The sequence below is a fragment of the Elgaria multicarinata genome, chromosome 14 (genome assembly GCF_023053635.1).
Source record: "Elgaria multicarinata webbii isolate HBS135686 ecotype San Diego chromosome 14, rElgMul1.1.pri, whole genome shotgun sequence".
Lineage (NCBI taxonomy): Eukaryota > Metazoa > Chordata > Lepidosauria > Squamata > Anguidae > Elgaria > Elgaria multicarinata.
In genome coordinates, this window is record NC_086184.1 from 18,096,212 (window position 1) to 18,119,651 (window position 23,440).

A 23,440-nucleotide genomic window follows, 5' to 3' on the forward strand; every position below is an offset into this window, starting at 1 on the left:
TAGTCTCAATGGATGATCTTGAGGTTTGTATTTTGAGTAAATATTTTCCCTTAGTTGCAATGTGCAAATCAGGATGTATCATAGAGTTGTATAATGCCATTGCACTGATTCGTTTGCAGTGTTTATCCTTTCCTTGATTTGTGACATTACTTCTACCGTATCTCATACTTTCACCGGAGTAATCATGCATTGAGTGTGTAAACTATCTGCTACCGAATGAGTCATTTCAATATTTTATTAGAGCATTATTAGTAGGTTTGGCTATGTATTTGCATTTATAGCAAATCCTTTTTGGTGCTTGGACAAACCCTTGTGGCTTTATTCTTTCACTTGCAGTGTGCGCCCCCTAAACACACATGGATTTCTTTTTAATCTAAGTATTTTTATCCTGCCCCTTGGCCCAAATGAGTCATTAAGGTGTCTTACAGCTTTTAAAAATGAAATGCATGAAAACTAACATCACAATAAAAATGGAGAACAAAAAACAGAGCCAGCTAAAGTGCACTTAACAAACAAGGAAACACAAAGAAATCAACACAAAGAAATCAAATGAGAGTCTTGGCAAAATAAAGATGTTTTTACAATTTGCTGTTAAGCTGTTAAGGAAAGAACCAGTCTGGCTTCCCAACGGAGTGTTACAAACTGGGCACCGCAACTGAATAGGTCCTATCACATATCCCAGCCAGTTGAATCTCAAAGCAATGAGACATGGAGCAACGGCTCAGCTAACAAGTACAGGTATGTAAGCAGGTTCAGGTGGGAGAAGATGGTTCTTCAAGTCAGGTCCCAAATAGACTTTATCTTTCCTGTCTCTCTTTGTTTAGTACCTTTCAAAGTAGACTTCATTAGACTATGCACTGATTGTAGTTTACCCCACCCTTGCACAAATATCCTGAATTTTAGGAGATATCGTTTACTTTATACTGTGTGCCAATGGTACAATGGTTAAATTTATAATGCAGATAAGTATAGTATTTTGAAGTGACTTTATGAATCATCCCCCATCTTGTGTGCACTTTCCTGTTTCCAGTTTCTTCTTCACTGGTATCGGTGCTTATGCAAACAGCTCATAATCTTTGGTGACTGCTAGCATAATAACACTAGCCCATTCAAATGTGCTTATCCGATGCTTAGAATCCACTTGTGGTTCTGTAATGGGAACATAAAAAACTGCCTTTTACTATTAGGCTATTGATCTGTTTAACTTAGTATTGATCTGGTTTGCACGACACATCAGCTCACCATGGCTTAATTCTGTTGTGTTGTGCCGGGTGCCTGGTTTGTGTTGTGCGAACCCAGGCAGCAAGAGTTTGTTTGGGGATTAGCCAACTATCAAATAACCCATGGCTTGTTTTAGGGTTATTTGCAGGTGATCTAACCTTCAAACAACCCCTGCTACTTGGGTTCACGCAACATGGCAAATGGTGCCTGCGGGCACCTGGCATGAACGCAACATCCCTGCCATGGTGGGCTGTTGTAATGTGCAAACAGGCCTGTTGTCTACAACACTGTCTGGCAGCAGCTCTCCAACTTTCTGGATAGGGGAATTTCTCAATCTTACGTAGAGGTGTCAGGGTTCGAACCTGGGATCATCTGCATGCAATGCATATTCTGCTATTGAGCCATGGTCCTCAACAGGTTTTGTTGGCAAACCAGTCTCTCTCTGTTAATCTATCTCTTGCTGGCATGATGACCTAAACAACCAGTTGTTCCAAGAAATGAAGGAATGGGTGTATTTGGGTTTCTTTGTAAGTAACAGATTGAAGAATATTTAGGTGTTTTAAATATCAGGGCAATGGAAACCGCTCCGCAACTTCATACAAAGGGCCTTGATGAAAATGCATGGAGCTGAGAAAAAAAAGTTGAAGGTTCTGCAAATCGTGCACCCTTTGATCCTTTTTAAGTGACAGTTCCCATCTCAGCTTTGCATCACTTTGGTGTGACTTTCTTGCTTTCATCTCTTTCCTCATCCAGCCTTAAGTGCTGCTGCTTATGTTTTTTTCACCTTGTTCCAATATTTATAACCCTATTAGCTATGGATTTTCATAGGTTTTAAAGGAGACAATATATATTTGAATTTCTGCTTTGACTTTCATGTCGTTAGTGATGAGTAGTGTTGTTATGCTCAGTAGTGTTTTTTTTAAAAGAAAAATATGTGCATATTGTTACTATTTTCAACCATGAGAGTCTCAATGTATGCTCATTTGTTTCCAATTGAGGGAGCTAGAGAGTATAGCTTGCCAAAAATATCTTGCTTTCAAGAAAAATGTCAGGAAATAAATAAGCTGTTTTGCCAGCAGCTTGGTTCTGCTTTTATTCTTGCCTTATGCTCTATAAAAATGTGCACAGTGAAAAAGGAAAAGCATCCTGAAACTCATGCCAATGAATTTGATGTTAATCATGATAGTTGAAATGGGGGATGGGGACTTACTCAGTACTTGGGCTAGCATATAATCAGATGAGCAAATGGACCCGGCCTTTGCAGGGGTTGGAATTGCCTTTGGGTGATAAGAGTAGATTTTAAGCAAACCTACACAGCTATCAGAATTGGATACACTGTACCACCACCACCCACCCCCTAAGTGAAGGCATGCCTACTGGGACCCATAGGCGTGATTTCTGCCATGGTCTACTCTATAGCCCCCTGAGGGAGGGGTCTGCCCACTCCACGCCCCTTAGATGAAGCTGACCCATAGAGAGGAGAGGGGGCAGACCTTTAACTCAGTCTACTAATCTTCCCTGGCTTCAAACTGCTTGCTTTTTTTAATATACTTTAGTATTGACTTCAGTATTTTTCCAATATTTGGGGCTTGCTTTTTTAAAAAAAACCACACCACATGAATATTGCATGGTTATGCTGCAGTGCTGAATCATGCTGCAAAGTTTGGTAGAAATGGATCAAATGGTATTGAAGCAGTAAATCTTTTTTGAAAAATGTTTTGCAACCTTTTAGTTCAAGATGGTAGGTGGAATTTTCGCTTTGCTTGAAACCATCCCAGATAAAGGTAAAACAAATCCTAAAAATTTCATAACAATCAGGTGGACAATTTTTACGTCTTTGAGGATGTAAAAAACAAAAACATCCATTTATGTAGATAGATTGTAGCAGATTTGCATTATTTAGCTGTCTTCAAATTGGAAAATGATCTTTAAAAAATAATTTAGCAGACAATGGCCTGGTTCAGACAACATTAGCTACTTAACCACAAAATGGCATTCCCTAAACTATTTTGTGGTTAAGCAGCATGGTTTAGCGTGTTGTCTGAACCAGGCCATTGCCAAATGCTTAGTTGATGCTTATGTGCTACTCTATTTTGACTGTTGGTTTGCTATTTTTCCAACAGAGACTTTATGCCCTTAAGAACTGCATGACAGGTGCAGCTTCAACAGGTTTTGCTTTTCTTGGCATGGAGATGGTGAATTGGGAAACAACACCTGTTGAATTTCTGCCTGTTATTCAACTTATTGATGAAACAGGGCCTCTGTCCTTATTTTTTATGTTACCCTATTGAGGGCCAGTGGTGATTTTAAAGGAGGTATTGGAAACTCAGTTTACTTGAAAGATACAGCTCTTGACTAGAATTGTTACCCAGAAATCATAATTAACCCATGATTAATCTGATTTAATTCTGCATACATTTGTATATGAGAGAAAACAATTATATATGTATTACCGGTACTTCATTTTAGACATTGTGTGCATTTGTTGCAGCCATCTTCTTGGAAGAGGCACCTCTTTCTCACAAAGGAGAAAATTCTCCCGAGTGCCTCTGGGAATCACTGCCAATGTCTGTTAAAAATCTCCAGCTAGTACCACAGTTACACAACCCACAAGGGCTTCTTTCTATTGGTTGTCTTTTAATGTGAGGTCAAATGCTTTGATCGAGTTTGTTCACCATGGTACATTCGTTCGGAACTATCAGTTCACACTTCTGCAAAAGCTTTGACAGAGCACTCTGTTTAGATATGTTGCACAATGAAGTTATAACAACACTGATATTGAGTGGTGATTTAAACATGGAGTGTGTGGTTTTCCCACTTTGCAACAATGTAGTAGCAATGCCAGATGATGCCATAGCAAGTTTTATTTTCAGTTAGTTACCATTCTGTTTCAAGATGGCAGACACAATTTTTGTATGGTTAAGATTTGTTCAATGTAGTGCTGAATCATCATGTGGTGTGGTTGAAATTGATCAAATGGTTCTGTCCTGTCCAACTTGGTTCAAAGCACCCAGATGAAAGAACTTGGCAGGTCCGGTCAAGTGGGATTCAATCCTGTGGTGTCAGGTGAGGTGAGGTGTGACGAAGAGCCGACCCGGCAGAGTCTTCCAGAACCTTGGTCAGCTCCAAGTTAGCTGAGACTCAGGCAAGGTGAGTGGGTGACTCAATAGTCAAAGGCTTTCTGAAGCCTTATAATGGCCAGCAATTCAAAACCTGCAGTTAGCTCCACACCCTCAGAGAAGCAGCATGTTTCTTAAAGGGCTATTGCATGATCTGTAGCCACTGGCTCTTATGGGATGGGGGAGAGTCCTCTTCACCTGAGCAGTCAGGTAGAGGCACATCCTCTGGAAGACTCTAGCCCAGTGGGAGTTGGATTAATGAGGGTGCTTCCTCTGCCTTTGAGCCCTCTTCAGAGCCAGAGGATAGGTCAAGGCAGAGGAACAAGACAAGTATTAAGCTAAAAATCTTTTCAAAACTTTTCATTGACCACCCTTTTGTTTCAAGATAGCCGACACAATTTTGTATGGTGAAAATGTGCTCACTGTAGTACTGAATCATGATGTGAAGTTTGGCTGAAATGGATCAAATGGTATTGAAGCAGTAAATCTTTTTTTAAAATAAACTGATTGGCTGCCATTTTGTTCAAGACGGCAGATGAAATTGTCAGTATGCCTAAAACCATCCCAGATACAGGTACAAGAAATCCTGCAGGTTTCGTAACAATCGGATGTACGATTTTCAAGTCCATTGAGGACATACAAGCAAACACTTCCATTTATATATAATATATAAAGATAATATAATACACTCCTATTCTATTCCTAATTCACACAAACACATTCTATTCTCCCCCCACCCACCCCCATCCCATTCCATCTCATCAACACACACCAGGAAGAAGTGAGGCTGTGTGAGAGTCACCACAACCCACCCACCACAGGCTGCCTTTGGGTGCCCAAGAATTCAACAGGTGAAGCTTTTTCACTGGCCCAGCAGCGCTGGGGAAAAAGCTTTACCTGTTGAATTACATGTGGCTTTACTTCCAAACTCATGTCGCTGCTTCGTACACACGAGAGAGCCCTGCTAGAAAGGGAGAAGAGGAGGAGGAGGAGAAGATGAAGAAGACGACGAAGAAGAAAGGCGGCAGCAGCTCTAGGTGGTATCCAACGGTTTCTACCCAATGTTATTGTAACTTGACTCCCATTCATCGCAATGGGTCTATTCCAAACCAGGACCAACACTGGATACAACCCTCTGACTACGAAATTTCGAACTGCCCAGAGAGCCTCGGCTATGGGGCATTATAAAAATTAAATTAAATTAAATTAAATAAATAAATAAATAAATAAATAAATAGGCAGGCTCCGGCCGCGCTGGGCCCGCTTAGGACCTTCCCTGAGGGAAGACGCACCCTCGCCTCAGCAGCCTCTTCTTACCTCCGCTTCAGGGCGGGCTTTCGTCTCCTTCTTTTCCCTCCCTTTCCGCCGCCGAGCCAGAGGAGCAGGAGGAGGAGGAGCGGCGGCGGCGGCGCTATCAAGCCGGGGAGGGAGGCAGCGGGAGCGGCGTCGGTGGCCGAAGCTGTGGGGGAGAGAAGAGAGGCGGGAAGGCAAGAAGGACTGAGACGCCGCCGTCGTCGTCGCCTCAGGCGGGCGCCGCGAGGCGGGAAAGCGGCCTGAAGGGGCTCCCTCAGCGGGCAGCGCTCCGCCTGGCTTCGGGACCCAACATGCCTCCCCCTCCGGCATCCTCCTCAACGCCGTCGCCGCTACCGCCGCCGCCGCCGCCGCTTTTCCCGGCCTGAAGCCAGGAGCCGCCTTCCTCTCCCGCCAGCCAAAGTTCCCAGACGGCCCCGACCCCACCCCAGGCGGCGGCGCAGCGACATGAGGAGCGCCGAGGACCTGGAGGGCTTCGACGGCGAGGCGTCGAGCACCTCCATGATCTCCGGCGCCAGCAGCCCTTACCAGCCCACCACCGAGCCCGTCAGCCAGCGCCGCGGGCTGCGCGGCCTCCGCTGCGACCCCGACTACCTGAGGGGGACCTTCGGCCGGCTCAAGATCGCCCAGGTGGTGGGTACCGAGCTGCCGGGGATGCCCTGGGGGCGCCGCGCCCCTCACCAGGCGGCGTTATTGTTGGGGATATGACTGTAACCATGATGATTACGATGAATGCGTGCTTCCCCCCACCCCGCTTTTAATATGTTAGGGTTGATATCGCACTTCGGAGTGGATCCCCCTTTACTCTTCTGAAGGCATCATATATCTCCTTCCTTTCTCCCTCCCTCCCCCCCCCCCCCCGCCCCAATCCCTTGGCCCGGATTTAGTAGATGGACTTGAAGGTTTTAATATGTTAGGGTTGATATCGCACTTCGGAGTGGATCCCCCTTTACTCTTCTGAAGGCATCATATATCTCCTTCCTTTCTCCCTCCCTCCCTCCCTCCACCCCCCCCCGCCCCAATCCCTTGGCCCGGATTGAGTAGATGGACTTGAAGGTTTTAATATGTTAGGGTTGATATCGCACTTCAGAGTGGATCCCCCTTTACTCTTCTGAAGGCATCATATATCTCCTTCCTTTCTCCCTCCCTCCCTCTCCCCCCCCCCCGCCCCAATCCCTTGGCCCGGATTGAGTAGATGGACTTGAAGGTTTTAATATGTTAGGGTTGATATCGCACTTCGGAGTGGATCCCCCTTTACTCTTCTGAAGGCATCATATATCTCCTTCCTTTCTCCCTCCCTCTCCCCCCCCCCCCGCCCCAATCCCTTGGCCCGGATTGAGTAGATGGACTTGAAGGTTTTAATAAGGGTTGATATCGCACTTCGGAGTGGATCCCCCTTTATTCTTCTGAAGGCATCATATATCTCCTTCCTTTCTCCCTCCCTCCCTCTCCCCCCCCCCCCCGGTCCCAATCCCTTGGCCCGGATTGAGTAGATGGACTTGAAGGTTTTAATATGTTAGGGTTGATATCGCACTTCAGAGTGGATCCCCTTTTACTCTTCTGAAGGCATCATATATCTCCTTCCTTTCTCCCCCCCTCCCTCTCCCCCCCCCCGCCCCAATCCCTTGGCCCGGATTGAGTAGATGGACTTGAAGGTTTTAATATGTTAGGGTTGATATCGCACTTCGGAGTGGATCCCCTTTTACTCTTCTGAAGGCATCATATATCTCCTTCCTTTCTCCCTCCCTCCCTCTCTCCCCCCCCCCCCCGCCCCAATCCCTTGGCCCGGATTTAGTAGATGGACTTGAAGGTTCCAGATGTTGCACTTATCTCTCCAGCACAATTGCATTGCGTTAGACGCCATAGTCTATAACAGCAGATAAGAAAATAAATAAAAAAATGCAATCTCTGGGCTCCTTAAAGACGTAACAGATTCCTGGTGGCTGAATGGTGGACTTCTAAAGCATGCTTTGCCAGCTGTATGAAGTTTTACTCTTGGTTGGCATATTGTCACCCTCCCAGAGTGCTTCAGTTATTGGGTTGTATACTAGTGTGTTTGTGTGTGTGTGCAATCTCACACATAAATAGTTATAGGATCAGGGGGTCTACAATGACCTGTAATGCAGAAGGCACACTTCTTGTACTTCATGGCCTTTTATAAAACAGCCTCCTCCACCCACCCTGCTCCCTTCCAAATATTTATGTGTGTAATATTAATCTGCCAACTGAGGATAACACATTTTGTGTCTGATAAAATGCACTCTAGTCTACTCTACAAAAGCTTCTGCTCTAAAATAACTTAACTAAATAAAGATCTTCAAATCTTTTGGGGGTGCCAGAAGGCTCCTTTTATAAGTTGCTCTTAAACCTAGTAGAGCAGGGATTTAGAGGAGGGAGTCCCATTGAATGCTCCCCTCCCCCCATGCCACTCTTTGTACCTTGGGGAAGAAGGCTGGAATACAATTAAACTAAATAGTACTTTTTACATACTTCCCAACATCTCTCTTTGGGAACTTTTGACTTAAATATATGGTGAGCTTCAAAATCCCTTTATTGATTTTCTCCTGGCATCATGAAGGAGGCAACACTGGCTTTTCTTTTCTATCTCTCTGGATAGATTTTTTTTTCTTTATGAAAAGGAAACCTATTTTCCCTTCGTTCCTGCTCATGTTTAATCCTGTTGGGCAAGGATTTGAGTTAGGGAGGGAAGGGAGCAGTTAGACAATAGGTGACATTCTGGAAGGTTATTGGGCTTTATCTAGCCTTGCAAGGTCACCTTTTGTGACTATGCAAAAAATAGCAGGTAGGAGGTAACCTGTCCTCTTTTGACCCTTTCCTGTCTTCTCAGGTGTGTTGGGTAGGTGTGTTTGCAGTATTTGTTTCTCATCTTTATTCCTGCTACCATTTCAGTCTATTTAATGCAAGTGTGAGCAGAAGGTAGATTGGGATCTACTGGTAAATTTCTGGTTGATTTGCAGTAAATTGGCAAGGATTTCTGACTCCCTGTTGTTTAATAATAGCGGCAACAAAAGTGTGTGTGTGTGTCCCACCTAAATTAGTCTGCAGAAATGAAGAAAGCTTGGGGTAAGCAGGAGTTGACTTTTGTGTAGAAGGACTATGAATTCAGTTCTGGTACTGAAAGAAATTTCTAGGCTCACAATGTGCTCAGAGGCACCTTGTTCCTTAATTCTAGGTGTATGTCTTTTGTACCTGGTTCTGGTTGGTGGGTTTTGGGAGTTCTAGTAATCTATCTGATAAATCTGAAGTCTGCCCACTCCTGATTAAATCTATCTGATTATGTAATGTGGTTGGTGGATTTTGGGAGTTCTAGTAATCAATCTGATAAATCTGAAGTCTGCCCACCCTTGATTAAATCTATCTGATTATGTAAGTAGACATTTGTCTAGAACGGTTCAATAGACCAGGTAACCTCATGGAGCACAATTCTGTTCATGTTTACTCAGAAGTAAGCATATTATGAGTTAAGTTGCATAGAATTGCATCATTGAGGTACTTCTCTCTTTCTGGTTCTGCAATCATTTGATTTGGAATCGGTGGAGTTGGAATTTTGTTTATGGCTTCAGCTGCTTAGAGGGGAATTTGACCTGGATACCTTCTGCAAACAGTTTACAACCACTAGTAGAAGACTTTATAGCTGTCCTTATGAAGACCATTGTCACACATTGATTGGATGATTTTAAGATTTATATTCCACCTTTTGGCTACAAGGGCCCCCAAGGCAGTTTACAATATAGATGAAAAGCATATGCAATAAAATCACAGTACTATCACAATAAAAAAGAGCTGAGAGTTAACAGAGTAGCAGTAAACCAATTGCATTAAGTACAAAGTTTTTTAAAAAACCCAAAACCTGGTTGAAAGAAGAATGTCTTGGCTATTTGCCTAAAAGTTAAGAGACCACCAACTGAGCTTGCTACTGAGAAGGTCTTCTCCCATGGCCCAAGCAACTTTGCCTCTGAAGGCAAAGGAATGTGGAACAAGGCCTTCAATTACTATTGTAAAAAGCAGGCAGATTCATGTGGGAGAAGACGGTCCTTCAAATAATCCTTCCCCAAACCATTTAAGGATTTGTAGGTAATCACCAGCATATTAAAATGTGCTCAGACTTTAATGTAAATGGCAAAAGAAGATTTCACTCTAAAGGAAGAGCAAAACAAGACTGGTGTACTGCCTTCAGAATGTTAGCATGTTGTTGAAAACTAACTGTATTTGTTTTTAAAAAGCTGCAAATTTACTTATTGTAGGCTCTTTGTTTATAGAAAGCCTCATGATCCCTGTTCTTGTCAACAGGGTAGTCTAATGTCAGATCAGCTGAGTTACCAAGGTTTGAAAATCAAGATTGTCCAACTTGTACAGTCTAGTGATAAGACAACTGTTGATCCATTCAGAGGATCACAAGTTGTGTGGATCGATTATGATATGATTTGAGAATGTTACATTGTAATAGAAAAAAAACCTAGCTAATACTCCCCTTGTTTTTCTGGCATGAAAGGTAGATAGTAAGTCAGAGTCACAGAAATAGCTGTGGCAGATGATTATTAAATTTTATTTATTTCATTTCATTTCTATACTGTCCATTAGCCAAAGCTCTCTGGGCGGTTCACAATAATTCACAAAAATTGCAAACCACAACATTATAAAATATTACAGGATACAAGATGATAATAAGACACAGTCTAGCATTTTAATGTAGAAAATTAAAGCAATTTAAACAGCTAAAAACAATTTCAATAATAGACCTGTTAGCTTCTCTTTTCCTGGCTTAGTTCCTGATTTGTTGGTGTCTTGGTAGTTTTAGCGTCTGAGATTTACACCCTATTCTGCCTACCCTACAGGTCTTGCTGTGACTTCTGTAATTGACAAAAGAAAGTGGGTTTGCGTGGGGGTGTTTATTGACTTTAGAGTGGCTTGGGTTTGCTTGTTTTGGTGCCGCTAGTTTAAATTTAGACCAGCAATATAATGTTCACAAGCAAAAAGTGAGATGAACATGTTTCAGTTTTGCTAAAACAGTTGTGTTGACATACTGTGAAGTTAAATATTCTTAAGAATGGGTACAGCCGATATAATTCAGAGTTTGACTTGACTAGGGACTGTGGATATACTGTATGTATGGCTCTGATCACCTCATAATCATCCATGTCATATGAAAGCTAATATGTGGAGTGGAGTGGCTTGGTCAGACTTTTGATCATCTTAGCTTTCTTTTCTTTTTTTTTAAAGTCACATTTATAGCCCTTATGTTTGAGGAGATTTTTTTTAAAAAATATTGGCATTCTGGTCTGGAGTGTTTGGGATATCTCAATAATGGAATAATTAATCAATTGAAAATTACAGAGACAAGTGAAATAGGAGAAGTTGCTGTGTGGCTTCCTTCTTTATCATATCTTGAGATTGAAAAGGCTTTCTACAGGACTTGCTAAATTCTGTAAACTCTGGCTTGCCTTTCTGCATAATAAGTCACTCCATAATACTGAAGGATTTGTATTTATCAAGATACAGAAGTTTACATAAAGTTATTTTTCAAAACATGGTGAAAATAGAAAAGATCTTTGTGGGAATTCCATTGGTTAGGGATTGGTACCTTTTATTGGGTACAGTTGACATCCAGGTTTCCTTGCCTGCTCATATGTCCCATTTCTCTTATTTTCAGCATTTTGACATGAGTCCAGTTCTTGCTGTTCTTAGCAGATCACAATACAGACATGGATGCACATCTTTCCATGTTATATTACAGGACCATGCAAATTGGGCAAATATGTGTACGTTTGTCCTGTTTACTATTGCAGCTATAAAATTTAGGCTTTGTGGTTGTTGAATTTGCGATTCACAGGGTTTGCACATAAAACACTAACTGATGGCACGTGTTGTTGAATTTTGGGTTGTCATAATGTTTGAACGTGGTCGTGCTAACAAACCATGGTTTGTTAAGCACAAACAATCCAAAAAGAGAACTCATGGTTTGTTGGGTTGTGAAGTCTGGGTTGTTCAAACCATGGATTGTTGTTATGTGTAAACCCAGAACTGTGGGTGTTTATGAATTGTTTCACCAGGCAACAGAGGTGATGGGCAAGAGTGGTAAAAAACACACCAGCCATTCTACGTGCCCGTGCTACAGCCCTGCAAATGTATTTGGGATACAGGAAGGGAGTGGGCGAAGGAGAAGGGAAACAAACAACCCAGGGATTGAGAAAACAACCCACAGTTTGTTTGCTCATCTGCCAGACAAACATTAGGTATGGTAACAAACCATGGATTGGCATTATGTACCAGGCGATTATTTAGCAGAATTTGAGACCCTGGCTTTCAAGTGTGTCACAACAGATTATTGGTTGTCTAAATTAACATGCAAACTTCCTTGCCTTGACTAACGTTAAAATTGCAACTTTTACTAAATTACAGCTAGTACCTGAGCTTCACTGACAGTGTTTGAGTTTAATCAGGCACAAGAAATGCTTGCAATTTATAACAAGATTAGTAGGTTGATATAAGAAATTTAAATAGATATTCTGCATACAGTGGATTGTTACAGTTGCCCTGCACATCAACATTTGTTGTCTTCTCTAGATTTCTTTGGACTTATTTTGGTAGGTATGTGTTTGATAATTGCAAATGGAAAATTAGCTATTCCATTTGTTTGGTTTGATAGAAACATGTGTTCTTCGTGGAAAAGATTTGCTTGGGTCCTCCCCAATCCCTGAAACAAATATGGCCGGCAGCGTTGCCATTTGGAATGCCCACTGACAAGTTATTGGCAGGTGGCTTAAACATTGTGGTTGAAGAGCTTTGTTAGAGACTGTGAAATGTTTTTCAAAAATCCAGACAGTGGGAAATTTGTACTTTTGGGGCATAACTGAAAACACATTTGTGTGGCTTTGTTTCAACCAAGGGTAGAAGGTAACTTTTCAAATTACTTTGAAAAAGCTTGTGAAATACCTTGGTTTTCTCTGAATTACAGTCAAGAGGTAATATTTGAGGAGTTTTATGTGCATATAAGTATCTCTCTCTGCAGTGTATAATTCCCTGAAGCATGTCGTGTTCTATAGTGGTGGCAGTGAGTGCCTGTTTTGAATTGTTAGCCTATAGGTTATCTGGTAGAAAATACTATTGGTAGTATGTTAAACATGTTGAAGTAATTTGCCATAGAGGTTTCTATTTCTCTGCCCTGCTCTTTGCTTGTGTGTGAGTGTGCAAGACCATGTTACCAACCATCTGGGCTGGCAAATTATTCTTATTGTGCAAAATTTTAATGATGATCTTTAAACCATTAATTGGTAGAGACTTGCTGCCCTCCTCTTGATTAAATGCTAAATTTCGTATTCCTTAAGGCAAGGCTCTATGTTTCTCAAAAGGAACTCTTCCTACTAGGGAAAGGGACGCACTGCACTTGTATTAACTGTGGGAGGTTTCTTATCTGTTCAGAAAATACTACATTACATTCAGTTCCTTGTTGAGGAAAAAGGCTGCATACATCAATGTCTTGAAAAGAATTTAAGAAACGCCTTCCACAGGATGTATGACTGTGCCCTCTGAAGTTTTTTTTTTAAGAACATAAGAAGAGCCACGCTGGATCAGACCAAAGGTCCTTCTAGTCCAGCACTCTGTTCACACAGTGGCCAACCAGCCATTGGCCAGGGATGAACAAGCAGGACATGGTGCAGCAGCACCCTCCCACCCATGTCCCCCAGCAACTGGTACACACAGGCTTACTGCCTCGAATACTGGAGACAACTCACTTTTCTGCCAAAGAATGGCACTCAAGGTGGCTAACAATAAAATCTAGATTGAAAGCAAAAACTTAATTAAAATACACCATAAAACAAAATAATTAACACAATTAAGAACAAGCAGCAGCAGCAGCCAATTAAAAAAAAACCCTCCAGCATAGACCAGCTTGTATGCCAAAGGCCTGCCTTCATAAAAATATTTTGCCTGTTGGTGGAATGACAACGGAGAGCCACCCAATTTGGCTACCTACAATATTTTGGTATGATTGGTTCTATTTCTTAGTAAGCAAGAGGTTAAATAGGACATTCAGATGTTGCCAGAATAGGATTGTGTAGGATTAAATTCATTAGTTTGGCCTGTGGCATCTGCACTTTTGATTCAAAGGCATGCCTGTACAAGTGTCTGTACAAGTGTTTGTAAATGCCTTTTCCTTGGGATTGAGTAAAACATTGTGGAATGCCCTTGTCAGGCACACTTATCTAGTACAGTCTTTCCCAACCTGGGCCATAATGGCTGGGGATAATGAAAGTTGTTGACTGAAACCTGGAACACACCAGGTTTCTGCCAGCCACATGTATGATCATTGATTTTTGTTCTGTTCTTTTCAGTTGTTTTGTTTGTTAATAGGTTTCTGTTATGGTTCTTCTCAATTTGATTGTAAACTACCTTGTGGCCTTAAATAGCTGATGTAAACTTTGTAGATTAAAAATGTGAAAGGGTGCCTTAACTTGTCAGGGATAACTGAAATTCTTTCAGGGGTTGTTGATTCAGGATTAGTAGTGGAGCCAATACTTTGTTTTACCACAGGCGTGGGATGGCAGGGCATTAGTAGCACCACTTGCTCACTGTGGTGGACCATTTTGTGCATGCACTGAACTCCACCCACCTTTGCATACCTTCAGATAAAACTGTTCTAGTGTGTTTACACAGTTGCTTATCTGAATACCATGGCTATTGTGTGACAGGCTTGCTTTCCGTGACGGGGTTGCCTTATGTAAGATGGTCACCTCTGTCTGCATTTTTCCTTTTCAGTCCAACCGGACAGTGTCAGGCAGCATGTCAGCTCTGCCAGCATTGTTGAAACCATTTTGTCATGTGTACATTTTGATCCTCCACAAGACATTCAGGGAGAGGAAGGTGGCAAAGGAGAGAAACAGTGATTGGGGAGAAGAGCAGGAGGAGGAAAGCATTGTGGAAGTGCTTTCAAATTTCTACACACCTTCGCTGCATTTATTTTGGGTGCAGCAAACGTGTATTCAAACCAATTTTCGCCAAGCTTTCTGTCTGACCCTGTCTTCATCCCAAGTTCTTAAGAAGATAGCGGAAGCAGATGGAATCTGTTGCTGCTGCTTTTTCCTTTCCAACATCCTCTTTGTAGTCTCTGTTGTAGCATCTCCGTCCCAAAGAATGGCACTGCTGCTTCTCGGCAGCACCTGCGTCTTCATTTTTAATTGTCCACCCTGGTTCCTGTTCATCCTGTAACAAACAGATGCAATCTAGATGCTTAAACATTTCTGTATTTTGTATCTTATTTAGAGATGTGAAAGCCCACGGGGGGAAACGGAAAAAAATTGGGGGACGACGACGTTTTTTCCATTTTTTCTGAAGCCTTTTTTGTTCTTTTTCTGAAAAATTGAAAAAAATGAAGTAAAAATGGATTATGGAATATTTTGCTTTAGCATGGTGAATAAAATGTTTAAGACATAAATAATTTTCTCTGTTACTAATGTTTATGGTTTCTTCTCATAGTTTTTTTAAATTGTTTTTTGCCCGCTCCTCATAAGCTGGCAAAACTGAAGAAGTTCCTTACAGTTCAGGTGTTCCTTATAGTTCAAGAGCTTGTAGCTCCATTTGTTACCAAATTTTTAAAAAATTAAAAAATAAATTCATTTTGTAATAATTGTTTGAATACACTGTAGTTTTTATATACAAAATGTGATAATTTTATGCCAAACCAACTTGTACATAGTTACATTTTATGTTCCTAGAGTAACAAAGTGCTAATATTGCATTTTTTCAAAAAATTCCATTTTCCCTAGGGAAAAAATGGGGAAAAAAAGGTTTTCCCCATGGATTCAAAATTTCCGGAAATTTTACATCTCTAATCTTATTCCAGTGCTACCTCATACTAATTTTCCAAGCAAGGCTTTCCCAACCTGCTGCCTTCCAGGTGTTTTGGACTACAACTCCCAGCATTCCTGACTATTGGCTGTGCTGATGGGAGCTGTAATCCAAAACATCTGCATGGCACCAGGCGGGGGAAGACTATAGTAAGCATTCATTTGTTTAAACACGGTATCATGAACTGTCTTTTACCAGCTCAGTCTGGTATGCCACATGACCCTACTTCAATAATTATAGCCTGGCACCAGTGATTCAACCTCCCGACTAGATTACTACAATGTGCTGTAAATGGGGCTGCCTTTGAAAATAGTCCAGAAACTTCAATTTGTATAGAATATGGTGGCAAGGATACTAACTGAAACCAATTGGTATGATTTTATTATGCCAGTGTTGTATTCTCTCCACTGTCTTCTGGTTTGTTTCTAGGCTCAATTCAAAGTATTCTTTTTAACTTATAAAACCCGAACATAGGAAAACTACCTAATACTGCATCACACCATTGGTCTATGTAGTCCAGTATTGTTAACACTGACTGACAGTGGCTCTCCAGGGTTTCAGGTAGAAATTTAACTGGAGATGCCGGTGATTGCAAACCATGTGCTCTTTCATTGAGCCACAGACTCTCCCAGCATGGCTTGGAGCCAGAGTATCCAAAGGACTGCCTTTGGATAATCCCATAGATTATATCCCATAGAATCCCATAGATTCTTCCCTGTGCCCTGATATCGCCAGCTGAGGCCTTGCTCCTAGTGATTTGGTTGGTGGCCACTTGTGACTTGGCCTTTTCAGGGATGGCCTCCAAATTGTGGAATGCCCTCCATAAAGAGGGCAGCAACTTCATGACATTCTGGTGGCAGGCAAATGCCTTTTTATTCTCTTAGGCATTTAAATTATTTGTAGCTTGCTGTTTCTTTTACTCATGATATGTTTTGAAGCTGCGCATTCAAATTGCTCTTTTCTGTTCTGCTTTGTTGTTTATCTTCTTATAAAACTTGTTACTGCTGCTGCTTTTCATTTTTCATTAATGTTAATCATTTTACTGTGTTTGATTTTATTACACGTCACCCTGAGAACTTTGGCTATAGAGCAGCTCACCAATGAAAGAAATAAACAAACAAACAAACAGCAGGTTCTGCTATATTAACTTGTTTCTTATAGGTCTGGTAATAGTTTACTGCCTCCTTTCTTACTGTCACTTAAACTTCTTGAAGAACTTAGTCATTTTTTGTAACCTATTTAATTGTCTCTCCTTAATTGCTTGGTCCTTGAATGATACTAGGCAGTCAACAGCTGAAGTGCGTTCTATGGAAGATACAGTTATTTATTGCCTTTGACTTTTGAGACTTGCTGCTTCTGTAGATTGGTAACTATGTAATTAAGGGTCTGAATCTTAAAATTATGCCACATTATCCTGCAGTTCCCTCTTGGTCATGTTTACAACCTACCAGAATTAATTACTCTGAGAATTCACAGGAGAAAAACTGTCCTCTTGATTTCTGTGCTGCTGTGACATGGGGGAAGGGGAGAGGGAAATACTGTAAACTTGGATTGTGTGCTAGATGCTAGAGCTCAAACATGGAAAATGGGATATATCAGACTGGTCTCTTCTGCCCAGAAAAGTTCATTATAGCGTTAGTTATGTTTTATGTGGCTGTGTCACATTTCACAGCTAAAATAATAGGGAAAAAGTAGCCTGAGTCTTCCAATTTTAGCCCATTAGAGTTGGGTTTCAGCAGCCACTGCCTCCTAGTACAATGTTCAGCTTGTGAGATAAGGCCCCCCAAATTAATTGCAAATTTTGCAGAATTTCCTTCCTTAGTTACTGAGAAGTGATTTCTATAACTGCAGTCAACTAGGCAAATAACTTTTGAGAAGGCTGTTTCCAGTGCGCAGTCAAAAGTAATATTATAGACTGGTATGTAATTAAAAAGAGAGAGAGAGTTAGGCCACAGCTAGACCTAAGGTTTATCCTGGGATCATCCAGAGTTCGCCCCTGCCTGAGCACTGGATCCCCTGTGTGTAACCTAGATGAACAGGTTTGACCCCTGGACGATCCAGGGATAAACCTTAGGTCTAGCTATGGCCTTAGTTTTGTTATCTCCGGCTTTCAAATGGTTACATGTTTGGTCACAGCTCCCCAAGCAACTAGGGTTGATCCATAGTCTTGTCTTTGCAGCTCATCTTCAGTAATATCCTGTCTCTTTTTATAGAAAATAAATCTCTTACATACTGTATACTAAGTTGAACAGGTGTTGAATGAATGAAACAGGCTTTTCATTTTTGCTTCTGGCTGCTGCAGCTATCTTTGTAGTGGGTTTCGCACCCAATCAAGCCCCATCTTGAATCAGCTTGATTATCTGTCCAGTTTAATTCTGCAGGCTTATCTTGTTCACCTACTCTGGTTGGTCCTGAAGCTGAGTCGTTTGAAAACCTGGACAGTAGGTTGTTATTTTGTTTCTTCCTTGTATTACAGCTGTTTATCTGTTAAGACTGGAAACAGACCCCCAAAATGCTAAATGTCTTTACAACAGTAATTCTAGTGGATATTTAAATTCGGTATTTCATGATAAAAAGTGCACATTTATGGGTGTGGAAGTGGTGCATTTAATTTGAACTGCTGATGCAGTCATTAAATATGCAAAGGTAGTATTGAGTTTTCTTGGGTTCATGCCCTGATCGCATAGCTATACTTATCACTGGAAAGTAAGGGTTGATTTTTTTTTTAATGCAGAAACATTTAGAGAGCTTCAGCTATTGGGCAGTATAAAAATGCAATAGATAAATAAATAAATAAATAAATAAATAAATAATAACTTAATTGAAGCATGAAAGCCACTTGATATTTGTGCCCTCCTGTGAGGTTTAACAGGAGAAAGCAAACACCTCAGGAAGCTTGAACATCATTTCTGGTTTACCTTCGGTCAAATCATTTTTTGTTGCTCTTTCTTTGGCATAATACTCTTTCTTCCAAACCAGTTTTAGGGTTGGCATAAAAAATGGTGGCGATGTGGAGGGAAAGGCACGATAAACTAATGATGAAGGAGGAAGCAAACTCCAGTCCTCAAAGGAAGAAAGAGCACAATAAATTTTCTTTCTTCTTTTGAGCACGGAGTTTGCCTCCTCCTTCATCTTAAAAAATGGCAAGGCAAGCTTGAAGCTCAGCATTTTTAGTACAGCTGACAGTCCTCTTAGTGCTGTGGCTGTCTTCTTCTTCCTCCTCCTCCTCCTCTTCCTCTTTCTATTATTCCAGTGTGTCTAGACTATTTTGCCTTTTAAGGCATGGCATTTAAGGGGGCCATCAGATTGCAAATTTGGGATTCTTCGGATTGTGAATACTTTTCTTTGAGCTGTTAAAATTCTTTTTTCCAATGGGTTCCTTTTAGGCCATGCTGTTCTCCTGATTATTTCCTCATTAAAATTCTTCTCCCACTCTGGCCCTGGTGGTTGGATACTTGATATTTACTTATGACAAATCCTAAACAAGACTCATGTATAAAGTGATAGCTCTGAAATGGAACTTTCAGTGGAAATGGAACTTTAAAGTGATCCACTCTGAAATGGAACTTTCAGTTGAGCTTCTTCCTTAGTGTAGGACAGCTTTCCAAAAACTGGTGCCATCCAGATGTGTTGGATTACCAGTCCTAGCATCCCTAGCCAGCATGGCTTGGGGAAAGTTGGGACTGGTAGTCCAACACTTCTGGAGAGCACCAGGTTGGACAAAGCGGGTCTAGGACCCCCTTTGGACATAATAGTTCATGAGTCGTTATCATGGGAATGAGCTACAGTGAACCTTGGCCCTGTGCACTCCTCCCTTAACTCTGGTGTGACTGGAATTTGGAAGCATTTTCTTCTGTTTTAGACTAACCACAGTTAACTCACGATTTGCCATCATACATGCTGCTATCTCTTTAAATACGCAACCTCTGGTTGGCCCTATTGGAATCTGCTCCGTGACATCCAAAACCAGATTCTGTGGGTTAATTGGGGGTTAAACAACCCAAAGTTAACCTATAATTAGTAGTTAGGTGCAAACAGGGCTATTGTTTCATAGGCCACTGTAGCATGGGTTTATTTTTAATTTTTTTAAAAAAAATATGTTTGGACTTTATAACAGGGATTGAGATTGCTATTTATATACATGATGGTAAATGGGACCTGCAACATAAATGTTGCAGTTTGGAGTGCTCTCTGTTCAGGATTTAACCCACTCCATTCTAAGTCTCCTCCAGCAATCAGTATGCCATGTCTATTGAGCGTGCTCAGTCTTCATTGGACTGTTTGGGAGGTCTCTCTTCCCACCCCCCAGTTTTTTACCTGAAGTTTTTTGGTATTTATGCAAACCTGGCCTTTCTCTTGTGTGTGTGTGGTGCTGTGGTATCTACCTAAGGACTGACACCTGCAGAATTGAGATCCCCTTTAGTATATAAATAAACTGCAGTCATAAGCATATCAGATGCTAGGCACAGACTTTATAATCAAGAACAAAATTTATTTTCAAAATGAAAAGAACACCAAGAAAACATAATCAGGTCAGACAGTGGCACTGGTAACATGTGCTGTTATAAAATCTATGGACATATGAACGTTCTTTCTCTGCACACATTATGTTGCTGATTCCCCAGTGTACTGGGAGACAGAATAAGAATGCCTGCAAATATATAAATGTGTATAAAATTTAAAAAACCAGGCCTTTCAGATTGCAGTTGTCTTCTAAAAATAGTTTTTGAGGGAAGATACTCTTTTACATCTATGAAGCTAATCTCATCAGCTTCATATCATTAAAGCAAGCCTTTAAAAATTGTTGCTAATTTTGGTGTAGTTGAAAAGAAAAATCAAGGGGTGTTCAGCTTATTAACTACAGGTCCACATGAGAATTCATCACACACTAGATAGACAAGTTATACTTATTAGCAGTATGTTACTTAACATTACATGGGCTGCATTCTCAGAAGCATGGCAGCTGTCAAGGAACGGTTGGTTGATTTATTGCACTAGCTATAACTGCATTTTTTTTTAAGACAAATTTGAGTAAACAGTTAAGAAAGCTTAACTTATAGCCAGAAGAGGTGGAAACACATACTGGTCAGGATAAAAAAAAAAAAGGAACTAACTGTGTGAATTCCAAGGGGGTGATAGTTTTTCTCTCAAACAGCAGCCATGCATGGAAACTTCTTTTGAAACTCAGCATCCAGGCATGGCAAACTTCTTTGGAAACTCATGAGTTAAACCATGTTTGATATGGCAAATAGCTTTTTGGATCATGGCCAGTGTACGTTTGCTTCATTTTACTTGCCTCCGTTAGGACCCTTTTCATTTCACATGTTGCAGTTGCATCACAAAACATGGATGAGGCTTCCACTGAAAATGGGTGGGCATCATACCATTATTTTTTAATAAGGAGGAATTTTGCATCACACATGTAGGTGGCTTTTGTTGGGCGGATGACATTTGTAGAGGCATTACACTACCGCAGGAACTAACTGCAAGAACTCCTTCTCTTGAATTCCTTTGTACATGATGAAGGATTCTATGGGTACAATAAAAAAGTGGACTTCAGTGCATGAAGTATGCGTGCAAATCCACCCCTAAGGATGCCTGATGGGAGCAGGTGGGAAATCGATCAACGACATGTGTGTTGATGAAAGATAGTTTCCTCTTCGAGAAGCAGTGCTGCAGTGTAGCCATATTATTGAAAATATTTGTATTTGTGCCAACTGTTTTAGATGTGGGAAAATGCATCCTGCTTTACAAGGAATGAGACCTACTTTGAGTTGGCCAATTCAAATGAAAACAATAAATCTAAACTTGAATGTGTGAGAGAGGGTTTTTAATGACTAAGATATATTTTGAGGAGGTGTAAAAGCATTTTACCCACTTCTATGCTGTACATGGCTATTGTTTACGCTGTGGTGCCAGTTTAAGGAAATCAATCCTGGTAGTGTGCCATTCTAAGTAAAATATTGTGGGTATTCTTAAGCAAGAAAAATGTTGACTATTCAGTGGTTTTCTGAAATCATGAGTAATTATGTCATTGAACCACACAATAAGTCTTTTTGTGGGCCCTTTCAGATAAACAGGAAAGCTGTTTTTTGTTTTTTTTAAACACTTTCATAATGGACCCCTTTTTTTAGTGCTAACGTTGCTTGATTCATCAAAAAATAAAACAGCCAATTTAATGGGGAAAATGTAGCGGTAGCAATCTTTTCCCTATGAAAACTTCTGTTGAGGTTAAATTCGTACTGCAATACATTCTCCTCATTTTTCTTAAATGCTGGCAGCAGTTCTTACTTTAGATGATCTGCCAAAGTAGATCTGGTGCAGTTACAGTTCATTTATAGCCCTATCTTATGCATGTTTACCTGGGAATAAATCTTATTAAATTCAGTAGGACTTCTTTCTGATTGTGTGTATATGATTGTAGACTTAATTGGCTATAGGAATGATCAATTTCTTTCTTTTTCTTTTTTAAAAAAGATGTGTAGGTTCATTCAAAAATATGTGCTGCAACGTCCTTTTACAATAGGATAAAAATATTTGGGCAAAGTTCTTTTGGCTGCAGCATGTGGATAACACTATATTTTAGTGCCTTCCAGCTTTGTTGGACCAAACTCCCATCATTCCAAGACAGTATGAGCATTAGAACTGTTTTATGAGATATAAACTCTTTGATTTTTTGAATTAGCCCAGTTAAGAAGGGCATTACAACCCACATTTTTTACAGATAGGAAAACTGAGGTGCTTCCAGATATATGGTTTGTAGCACTGCAGGGCGGGCCATAAGCACAATAAAAGCCTTGTCTGGAAGCACCCCAAGAATAAGACACTTCACTGTGGAATCCTCATCAGCTCAATCTCCTTGCACCTGGTTTATATTTTATAGCTTTTCACAGATTCCCAAATTCTAACATTTTCAGTTTCTTTCTAGTCTTATGCATTTTTATAGTTCTGTTGAATTGAGCTAGGTTTCCCTAGTACTACTCAGTAAAGTCCAGTTACTAACCATTCTGAATTTTAGAATGCTTTTAAAAAAAACACAAAACGAAGATAGAAAATGTATTTTCTTCGTAGCAGTAGAAACAAGGGCTAGTGACAGTAGCAATAGTATTTGATCAACTTGCAGTCCCAATGAATTCAGTGGGGCTTACTCCCAAGGAATTGTGCATACAATTGCAGCTTTAGTACTAAAATTTGCTTTGGTATAAGCCATGTAAACATCTTGTGTTGATTTTTTCATTTAAATCCTGAATCTTACTGCAGTTGCACATTCTTGAGTATCCATTTCCCCTATGAGCATTTCAGGATCATTTGTGACTGTCTTCAGAACTATTTATGTTTTCTCACTTTTCTCCCCCTAGGTTTTGGCACTGATTTCCTTCATCTGCATCGAGACCATCATGGAATGTTCCCCTTGTGAAGGCCTTTATTTCTTTGAATTTGTCAGCTGTAGTGCATCGGTAGTTACTGGAGTTCTGTTGCTTATGTTCAGTCTAAATCTCCATGCAAGAATACCACAGATCAACTGGAACATTACAGTAAGTTCTCATCCAAACCTTCACTTTATAAAAATAGCTGAATAAACATTTGGAGTTTAGACTTTAAGCTCTGCCTGCCTCATACAGAAACTTGAGACAGTTAGTAAATGCTCTTTGCACCAAGTAAAGTACATGTGCTGCTTTACATTCAGTGTGAACCCCACTGGTGTAATAAGCATTATGAAATATTGAATGTTAAAGCATATAAAGTTGAAATTGTGTCTCAAACAATTTTTCCCTGCGCATGGTGGGCTTTCTGCAATGCAAATCTTTATTGTTCACAATTGAGGAAAGCTCAGTCTGCAGTTTTCTAGCTGTATTTAATATCAACACATGGTTTAAAAATTAAGTACAAATGGAATAAGTTTACCCGGTAAATCAGTAGGC

The 23,440-nt window shown here is 40.7% G+C and overlaps 1 protein-coding gene across 1 annotated transcript in view; it reads left to right on the plus strand.

Moving 5' to 3' along the window:
- The first annotated feature begins 5,904 nt into the window (after positions 1-5,904).
- Positions 5,905-23,440, plus strand: part of CMTM4 (CKLF like MARVEL transmembrane domain containing 4) — a 28,421-nt gene continuing 10,885 nt past the window's right edge. Inside the window, exons 1-2 of the mRNA XM_063140944.1 lie at positions 5,905-6,284; positions 22,877-23,053. Coding sequence (XP_062997014.1) covers positions 6,099-6,284; positions 22,877-23,053 — 363 coding nt within the window. The 5' untranslated portion in view covers positions 5,905-6,098. The remainder of the gene's footprint in view (positions 6,285-22,876; positions 23,054-23,440) is intronic.